The sequence below is a fragment of the Sinocyclocheilus anshuiensis genome, unplaced genomic scaffold, assembly GCF_001515605.1.
Source record: "Sinocyclocheilus anshuiensis isolate Anshui unplaced genomic scaffold, SAMN03320099.WGS_v1.1 scaffold1365, whole genome shotgun sequence".
Taxonomy (NCBI): Eukaryota; Metazoa; Chordata; class Actinopteri; order Cypriniformes; family Cyprinidae; genus Sinocyclocheilus; species Sinocyclocheilus anshuiensis.
Genome location: NW_015551032.1, coordinates 1,940,066 through 1,950,450, shown reverse-complemented (window position 1 = coordinate 1,950,450; position 10,385 = coordinate 1,940,066). Strand labels below are relative to the sequence as shown.

The following is a 10,385-nucleotide window of genomic DNA, read 5'->3' as shown; positions in this document are numbered from 1 at the left end:
GGTACACAATTAGAGACGGCTCTGAGAAAGTTGGATGAATGTGTCATGTTTATGTCAGTGCAATGTTGCAATGTCAGTGCAAAACAAGAAAGTGATAGACAAACCAGTGGTCTGATGATAACTGAATATTCAGAAGTCATTAAATGGAGATATGAATATGTATTGAGATCATAATTTTTATATGGTTTTATCAATACAGCTGAAATTTGCATTGTTAATATGTTATGAATATTCACTAATGGCATGCAAGTCATGTTTCATTTTTCTGCATGCATGATGTGACAGCATCAGTGCTGTAATGTTCGAGGGTTGAATGAATAAACTCTTTACATCAGAATTGTACATCTACATATGTACAAGATGCAGTAATTCGTCAATAAAGAGGAAGGAAAAACAGTACGCGCAATTTGACTATCATTAAAGAAAGAAGCAATTTAAATCACAATGAAACTTTATAAAATATCTCAAAAAACAAAATCAGTAAGCTCAGAACTTCTAACAGATAATTCAAGGCACACTTTCAATTCAAGTAATTAAAAAGCCTTCATTAAACTGGCTATTTTATAGTAGAAACATTTAATGGTAATGGTTAAAAAAGGTATTCTTTGCTGAATCGTGTGGGTGTGCAGCCCATTATTTGTTTTCTTTTTTGAATGTTTATGAAATAGCCTGTGTAATAAAGGCAGTTTTGCCTTGTACTATCTTTTTTGGATCATAAAAAAATCTAGCTTTGAAAAAAAGACAAAAAAAGCACACTTCACAATTCCAAGTCAGTTTAATCACCGTTATATATTAATGAGCTGCTTTCATTGACGCACACACACAGACACCAGACATCACTCGCACACACATCGTTGTTTTTGAAGCAACTAAACTCACAGCTTCATTGTTTGTAGAGAGAGAGACACTCAGACGCAAGTAATTCACACATGAAACTGTCAGCTCTCTCTCTCTCTCTCTCTCTCTCTCTTGATCAATCGATAATTAACTCAAGTAAATGCTGAAATTTATTCATTCAAATAAATGTGATCTTACCGCACTATTTCATCTCTGTCTGATTTGAAGCGGGCAGCACGCTAGAGCTAACAGGCCCTAACTGATGAGAATAATCATAATTTTTATCCTTTTGGTCAAACATTGCGCTGCAAACATCATTAACAGTTTTAACTTGTCAATGTTGGCAAATTACCATGGTATAAGTGTGATAATGCACAATTTTTAATTCACTCCACGGAGGGTGGTTTCATTATCCCTTACATATAGATGTCAGGACAAAATCCAAACCCACTGGGCGAAAGAAGACTTTTGGCTTATCAATGACTTCAATCAAATTTTTCATCCTTAGATATACTGTATATCTACAGTATATATGTATACTATATATACATACTGGTAAAAAATGTATAGCCTGAATACACTAAGTCGCTTTGTATAAAAGCGTCTGCTAAATGCATAAATTACTAATTATTATTAATTAATTATTATTATTAGATATATGAATCACTATTAACAATCTACACTTTTCAAACAATAAACTTATTAGAGCCATTTGAACATCCTAGCTGTTGTTGGTGCATCTTGCTCTTTCATGCTGCTGTGTATGAAATGCCATTAAGAGTGCTGAAATTTTCCGTCAGCCAGTGCCGTGGGGCAAGGATCCACCCAAGGGACAAAACAAGAGGAGGTGGGAAGCATCTCATATAATCGTCCCTGACACATCATCACCTTCATTGTGCCTCTCAGGCCGACCAAAGCCGAGGCGAAAAGGTTTGCAGTGCTGGTGCTGAGTTTAGGCAGTAGTCCTGTACACAGACCCAGGAACACCATCTGTCACTCGGGTGTCAAGTGGCACTTGTCTTCAGTGATTATCATTGCTGCTTCAGGTAGGCCATGACTAAGGCAACCATATGGTCTGTGGCTCTGTGTGACCACAGTGACCCAGATGAGATCTTCACCCCTCCGGCGTCTCAATGATGGCACAGAGTGGACAGACTCATGTGTGTGGCATTCCACGTCCGCTGCTCTCTCAAAACTCTGGCAATTTGATAATACCTAGAATATCAAAATCAACTGCGGGCGTCAGATCCTTTTCCTATGTAGCGCCCAAACTCTGGAATAATCTACCTAAAACTGTCCGGGAAGCAGACACACTCTGTCAGTTTAAATCTAGAGACAGACTGCACCGGTGCGGGCTTCGACCCCAAGGGGTTAAAGACCCTTCTCTTTAACCTGGCTTACACATAACACACTTACACATTTCTATTACTCAAATCCGTTGAAGGATTGTTAGGCTGCATTAATTAGGTCAACCTGAACTGGGAACTCTTCCAATAACATACAATGTACTTGTTACATCGTAAGCAGAATGGCATATACTCTAATATTAGTCTGTTTCTTTCTTATTCCGAGGTCACCGTAGCCACCAGATCCAGTCTGTATCCAGCCCAGATGGTGGATCAGCACCTAGAGAGGACCTCTACAGCCCTGAATTTCAGCAGAGACCAGGACAACTAGATGAGCCCCAGAGACAGATCCCCATTGAAGACCTTGTCTCCTAGACGGCCACCGGGACAAGACCACAGGAACCAGTTGAGTCCTCTGCACAATCTAACTTTGCTGCAGCATGGATCAACCTGCTGGTTCGTCTGGCCGGAGGAGAACTGACCCCCCAACTGAGCCTGGTTTCTCCCAAGGTTTTTTTCTCCATTCTGTCACCGATGGAGTTTTGGTTCCTTGCCGCTGTCGCCTCTGGCTTACTTAGTTGGGGACAATTAATTTCCAGCGATATCGTCGACTTGATTGCAAAGATACTATTTAAGATGAACTGAGCTGGACGATGACATCACTGAATTCAATTATGAACTGCCTTTAACTGAAAATTGAGTGTTTACTATTGTCTATTTTCACTATTTTCCTATTTTGATACTGTAAAGCTGCTTTGACACAATCTGTATTGTTAAAAGCGCTATATAAATAAAGGTGACTTGACTTGACTTGGCATGAATTCTGACAGCTAACGAAAATTCAGGCAAGATTAAATGGAAACAAAAGACGTTGATAAGGCCTTCTGGAGAAGCAGATCAAGTCCTTGACTTCAAGAAAAGTATCACTGACACCATATTCAAAGCTGAGAGGTTTTTAGTGGTACAAATAGTGCATCAATAGCACTTCTGTTAATGATACTAATTAGTTATTCGCAGTCAAATGGCCAAATCGCAGGACACATTTCTGCCTAAAGAGTTTGCCTGATCTTAATTACATTCATGAAAACATTATTGCCTTGAGCTGCAAATAAAATGACCTAAAGTCAAGGTTCATGGTGGGTAGTGAAACAGCTTTCGTTTCATTCTGGCTCAGACATAAATATGGCTGCCAGCCAGTACATTACAGCTGAAAGCAACAATATATGCTACTGAGATAGTGTGATTATTAGTGCTCTGCACAAAGAGCAGAATGTTGGCGCTTCTGATGCATATGTAAAATAAAAACTGCTGCTTTTAACAGGAACAGACCTAAAAATAAAATGTTTTTTTGCAGTGATGCATTGAAGAACCATTTTGGGTTCCCCAAAGAACCTTTTACAGAACAGTTATTTTTTCTTAGTGTAAAGAACATTTTAATGAATTAAGAAACCTTTTTTACACTATAAAGCACCATTTGTGCCATGGAAATGATGTCAAAGGTTCTTCATGGAACCATACAAGGCAAAAAAATGTAAACAAAAATTTTGAAGAGGGAAAAAAATAATGTCTCATGCCTTTGATTGGATATTATAAACAAACCAGTGACCCACTCCAGCCTGTAGCTGTTTGAATTAATTAATGCAAACTGATTAGTGTCAGTTAAAGATCATGAACTATCTGATATCCGTATGTCTCATCTGGCTGAGGAGGTTAATTAGAGAAGAAAAGGTCTATAATTTTTCTGTAGTGACGCATGAAATATAATAGGCAAATAAACAAAAGTGGAAGCTTAAAAATGATACATTGTAGCAAGCACAACTTTTGTGATATTTATTGGCTAGACAGGTCTGAAAAGGATGGAAATTCAAAACACAAACACCCCTTTCAATGAAAAAAAGAAAGATTAATTACACACAATTTATATTTTTAATATTCAGTTTGATGCTGATGGATCTTTCGTGGGGGTTTGTTAGATCTTATTGTATCCATGTAGTAATATAATTATTTTAATAATCAAAATAGAAAACATAATGTTCCAATGCAAACCAATTCAACATGTTTCTGAAAAGGTGCATGATCCAGCAGCTATCTTCATGGTGTTCCTCTGAAAAATTCCATAAATGGAAAGAAAATGTGATCCGAAGACACTGGATATGGCACCTAACAATGACAAAATCACTGATGTCTCGGTCATTGCGAGGAGGCAGAAGCCTCTCTGTGATTTTCCAGCTGAAATGTGTGTTCTTAGTTACTCAGAACATGCTAAACTGTAATCATAACGAGTCATTTTTAAAGGCGGAGAAAATCTAGCGTGGACACATGCACACACCGAAACACAAACACAGTTGCTTAGTCTGAAGAGATCTCAGCTAGAAAAGAAAGCATTAGGTCTAAAGAAATGATGACACATGCACATACACACACACGCTTGCACATACACACGCAAAGTAGCTGAAACGCTGCTCGTGCCATTCATCTCGAAGGACTCCTGCTGAGCTGTAAGAACCGGCTACTGTGGCTGAGGGAGACTTCTGCATCGAATCTAACAACCTAAATTTACAAGCACATTGTGACTTCTACTCCTGAAAATGACTGAGAGAGAACACGCCGATGCGGTCTTTTGAGAACAAAACACTGCAACCATGTAAACAATTTATTAAAGAAAGCTATATAACCGGTACCTATAGTCAGGCCACACGTATAGACATACACAGACACATTTCCAAGTGAAAACATGCATCCAAGGTCTTCTGTGAGGTCAATAGGTTGTTCAAAGCAACATATCACAAAATAGATTTGCTTCTTCTCTATCTTTCTCTCTCCTTACCGAGGGAACTAATGCATGCTATTGAACTGAATGACATCACATAAACCGTACTTTGTCAATAGTACTCTATCCTCCATTACCTCTCAGAGATATTTCCAAATTCAGCCAGGCTGGTGAAGGTGATCAATGAAACCAGAGGTTAATGAGAGGTCAGGATGAGGGACATACTTATATTCAGACACCATACAACAGGATACTAAGAACCTGAATGATTATACTTAAGCTAGCTCTAACATTATCATAATTAATCTTATCTCAATATTAATAGCATACATATAAACTTAAAGAGAAACTATATGAAGGGTTAAGTCTGTACTGTTAATGTACGTGTGTGTGTGTGTGTGTGTGTGTGTGTGTGTGTGTCTTGTTTTCTTGTTTGGCTTGTCTCTGAGCCGTTATCCAGTGATTATCATACAGTAAGGATTGCAGGTATTCTTGTTAAGAGTATAACACAGAGTAAGAGGACTACTTTAAGCTTGAAAGCAAATACTCATAGTTCTGAGTAAGTAATGAATCTTTGTAGGATTTACATGCGCAAGTAAAGTTGTCATATTATGATCTAAGACATTACATTGTTGAATTTTAAGTCCTAAGCACTTAATCTGAGCCTTTGTTTTAACAAAGTAAAAATGAACATCTTAGATTTAGGTTGGGATGAGACTATTTTGTGTTTATGCATTTGAAATATGATGATTTGGGTGGAGCATTGCATACGGGAAAACAGCATATCCCAGTACTCAAAAAAAGGTTTCACAAAGGCTGCACAAATGTTAGCAAATAATGAACCATGCTTTCAGAGATGCAGCTCTAAAAGAAGTGTGAATTGTGTGAATAAAGTGAAAGATTAAATCTCTCTTATGAGGATAAAATTATTATCATGTTCTTACTGACATGATGAATCCATTGTCCCTCTCTTATAATAACTGAACATAAGGATGAAAAAAAATTCCAATATTTATACACATACATACAAGCCTTTGTAAAATGTTCAGCGTGGTGGAAATCTTTCTATTCTAGAATAATTTCTACTGCCAAACAAGTGGGTGTGAAAACCATTTAAAAAATGTGGTCATTACCTTTGATGAAGCATAGGCCTTCTGCACACCACAATTTGTAGCAAAATACTAAATGTTTAATTATTAATATTACGAATGGATGTTGCTAAAGAATATACCTTCACAATCTATTTTATTCCCTTGTTACCTAATTTCTTTTGATGCACCGAGTTGAATTGAATACAATTGAAGTCTTCACTCTCAAAATATCTCTTTACTATCCTGCTGAATTTCAAAACTTCAAAACAAATTCACCTACTATAGTGGCTATCAATCATCCATCACTATTACACACACACACACACACACACACACACACACACACACTTCAGTATCACCATGTTTCATTTAACATATTTATGATGTATTTGTAGAGGTTCTTTGACATAGCTGGACTATAAATGCAACAAAGTGCTCAAAAAGTGAAGTATAACGGGGTTTAAAAATATTTCAGCATTGTCATTACCAAGGACCACAGTCCAAATAACTGTAATTTAGTGATAAATTGTGTGTAACTGTGATCTTACATCTGAGAATTTGAGAAACACAAGACAGAAACCATTTGGACAAATTATAGCAGAAAAAACGGCTAATTTGACGTTTTTTATTTTTTTATGCTCAAATGCTTAATAATCACCGGCTATTAGCGTGTTATTGAACATTTGAGCAGATGATAAATTGTTAACAATGCAATCTCTCGCCCATGTTTCCATATGTCTTTGTTTGGTGGTTCTGCTTTAGGTCGTGTTGCTAACACAAGAGGGCGTGTTTGTGTCTGCTATAGCGATGCTCAGCTGCCTACAACCCTGCTGTCATATTTCGGCCACTTATTTTGTCTTGTCCATCACTGTCAAAGGTAGACTTACAAATTCGTTCAAATGTAGCCTACTTAAAAAAAAAAAAATTATTTGTCAATTTAAAAGACATCTATTGAGACGGAGTTTTTGCTTTTAAAAACAAATCACCAAATAGTGTTGAAATACAAATCTCAAATATTTTGGGTTAAAGTGACAGCGCAGAGTTTAGCTATAGTTCAAATATATATATATATATTTTTAATATTTATCAGCAAAATTTGTCCTGTCGTTGTAAAAGTTTGGCAACTCTGTGCTACTGACACGCCTGTACAGAGTTTGTTCAACCAATCCATCCCTTATATTGAGCTTATATTACCAAGTGCCTCGCGCAGTTTAAAACGGTCATTATCTGCAATTATGTGCTGTAATTGCGTTTTAGTTTGAATAGCGACAACCCTGAAATGTGCCATCGATTTCAGCCGTGTTATGCACCCCTGTGTGCAACTGCCTAAATACGGATTTGCGCCTTTCTCTGTGAAAATCTGTAGCCTACACTGATCGAGGGAGATTCACTTCACATGACCATCAGTCCAAACAGAGATTCTTTTTGCTTCACATAAAGCAAGATTTATCAGAACAGCTTGATATAAAATATCCTACAGCAAATTTCAGTTTGCTCGATTGTTTATAATATTTCATTTGCCGTATATTACTGAAGTAATAGCCTATTATAATTGTGTTATTTTAAAACAGGTTTAAACATGCTAGAATATCATGACTAAAAACAGCATCAAACGGAATGTTTCCTGCTCAAAATTGAGACTGATTCCTTTTAAACAAACATTAAAGCGTAGATATTAAATACTAAGCGATAATATAGAAAATGTTGTGATGCTGTATTATTATTATTATTATTAACAACATATTTCTCTATTTAATTCGAAGCTGCAGAAATTAGAGGAAAAAAATGTATGAATGAAATAAGAAAAGTAAACGCAACAACTCGTGGTCCTGGGCTCCGAGCAGCTGGTCTTCTTTCCATAACCAATCAGCTTCTCATAAAGGTGACGTATGAGTGTCCTACGTCAGACCAATAGAGAGAGAAGAGCAGAAGCCGACGGAGTTTGAGAGAAGGAGAGAGAGATAGGGACCAGAGTGGCCCATCAATACTGTGACCAAGCACAGGAGCTCAACACACACCCCTAACTCTAATCGCAAGCATCTCGATTCCGGGAAGTCCTGCAACACCTCGAACCCTCGGCCACTTTCCCAACCTCTCAGATCAAAACACGGGCACTCAAGGGCCTTTTGTCCGGTTTTAAAGTGGACCTAACACCGCCTTACATGATTGACATGGGAGACATGGGGGATCCACCAAAAAGTAAGTTATGCTTTAATGTCTATATATGTGTCTAATGACACTAGCTGCTAAACTTGGCAATTTATGTTGAAGCATGTTTGTATGCCGATCATTTTATATGACTTCAGTAGTTTGTTTCGCGTTCTGCAAAAGTTAAAAAGTTCTGAACAGACCGGAGGGATCGTGACAAGCCGTTGTTTTAGGGGCTGATACCGGTCTTCCTCACTTTAAATCACTACAAATAGGGCCTATTCCTAACCATTTAATATCTGTCAAATTATTATTATTATTATTATTATATGAGTAATAATAATTAGGCTATATGTCGATTTCTAATTCTATTCCAGTCATTTTTCAGTTATACACCGTTATCATCCGCATCCAGTATTGTTTTTAAACATGTCATGTGTGTTTAATCCTAGAGCTATTTTATGAGACTGGGAAATTAGGCCATTGCAAGATATTTAGGTTGTAGGCTATAGTGTTATAATTAAATTAAAAATATATATATTTACATCATTTGAACTTTCCTATGCTCTCTCTTTAATCAGAAAAGCGTCTAATCTCGTTGTGTGTCGGCTGTGGAAATCAAATCCATGATCAGTATATTCTGCGCGTGTCCCCGGACCTGGAGTGGCACGCGGCGTGTTTGAAATGTGCAGAATGTAACCAGTATCTGGACGAGTCCTGTACGTGTTTTGTGAGAGACGGGAAAACTTACTGTAAACGGGACTACATCAGGTAACGCAGATCAATTAGGTCATGTTTTAGTTTTCGAGTGTGGATGACTGAATGACAGTAGCCCCTCATTATTCGCTGGTGCATCACGACAGCATGCTGTCATTCATTCCTTTTTTTTGTACTGGACAGCACCTATATGCTAATCTCCTGTCTTAAATGAGTCTGCAGCGCAATTACTCGACAATTATTGTGGAGCTTTGTTCATATGTAGCCTAGCCTATGGCATTGCCGCATGTAGCTGTACGAAATTTCATCGCAATATTGAAATTATATTTTTCTGACAGTAATGTAGCATTATTTTAAGAGGACACGTTTGTGTGAGAGACAAATACCATGGTGTAAAAATAATATACATAATACGTTAAAGAGAAATGTCGTTATTATTATTATTGTTGTTATATAATAATAATAATAATAGAGCTAACGAATTTTGATAATTACTAAGTCGGTTAATGATTTAGTAAATACATGTTATTATGGTTGTCTTTAAATATATTTTATTTTAACATTGCATTTGTTGTTCTTACCATTATGTGCATTTCATTTCGGTAAGCCTACCATATATTCAATATTTGTTATATTGCTGTCATATCGAGTAGCTGTTAAAACTGTTATTAGCTATGCCATTTTTTTTTACTCCGACATTACACATTATAATGTACTTTTGGTGTTTCAGGTTATACGGGATCAAATGTGCTAAATGCAACATTGGTTTCAGCAAGAATGACTTCGTGATGAGAGCACGCTCTAAGGTTTATCATATCGAGTGCTTCAGATGTGTGGCTTGTAGTCGGCAGCTCATCCCAGGAGATGAGTTCGCTCTGCGGGAAGACGGGCTCTTCTGCAGGGCCGACCATGACGTGGTGGAGCGGGCAACAATGGGTGCTGGTGACCCATTAAGCCCATTACATCCGGCGAGACCTTTACAAATGGCAGGTAGGCATAGCATTCTACTTACAAAGTGTTGTTTGCTTAAGGATTTATTTGTCTTGGGGAATTTCAATAGACACAAAGCTCTTCTGAACATTTTAAATTTTTAACACGTGTTTAAGATAAAAAAAGAGCTTTATGATGACATTATACATTACGAGATTGAGACTTATGATGAATAAATGTTGTGTCATAACAAGGCGTGAATGATGTTAATAACAAGCCAACCACAAGTTTGTGGTGCTTTAACAGCATAAATCGTTTTATTTTTCCTGTTTGTCTGTTATTGAGTTCAGCTATTAATGTAAGAAATAGATATTCTCTGCTGATTAGAGGCCAACCACGCGACAATGTCAGCTTACATGTACTTGAGAAAGAATTGAGATCCTTTAACAAATAAATACAAATAAAATTGAACTTAATCTTCAATATTTATATATTACAGAAATAGAAATATGCGATAAATGTATTTATGTGTGCGTGATTACGGTA

The 10,385-nt window shown here is 37.0% G+C and overlaps 1 protein-coding gene across 2 annotated transcripts in view; it reads left to right on the top strand.

Annotated features, from left to right (window-relative positions):
* Positions 1-8,002: 8,002 nt before the first annotated feature.
* LOC107661270 (insulin gene enhancer protein isl-1) overlaps positions 8,003-10,385 on the top strand; it is a 5,212-nt gene continuing 2,829 nt past the window's right edge. For both annotated transcript variants that reach the window (XM_016450769.1, XM_016450767.1), the window contains exons 1-3: positions 8,003-8,243; positions 8,774-8,963; positions 9,640-9,899. In XM_016450769.1, coding sequence (XP_016306255.1) covers positions 8,207-8,243; positions 8,774-8,963; positions 9,640-9,899 — 487 coding nt within the window. In that variant the 5' untranslated portion in view covers positions 8,003-8,206. The remainder of the gene's footprint in view (positions 8,244-8,773; positions 8,964-9,639; positions 9,900-10,385) is intronic.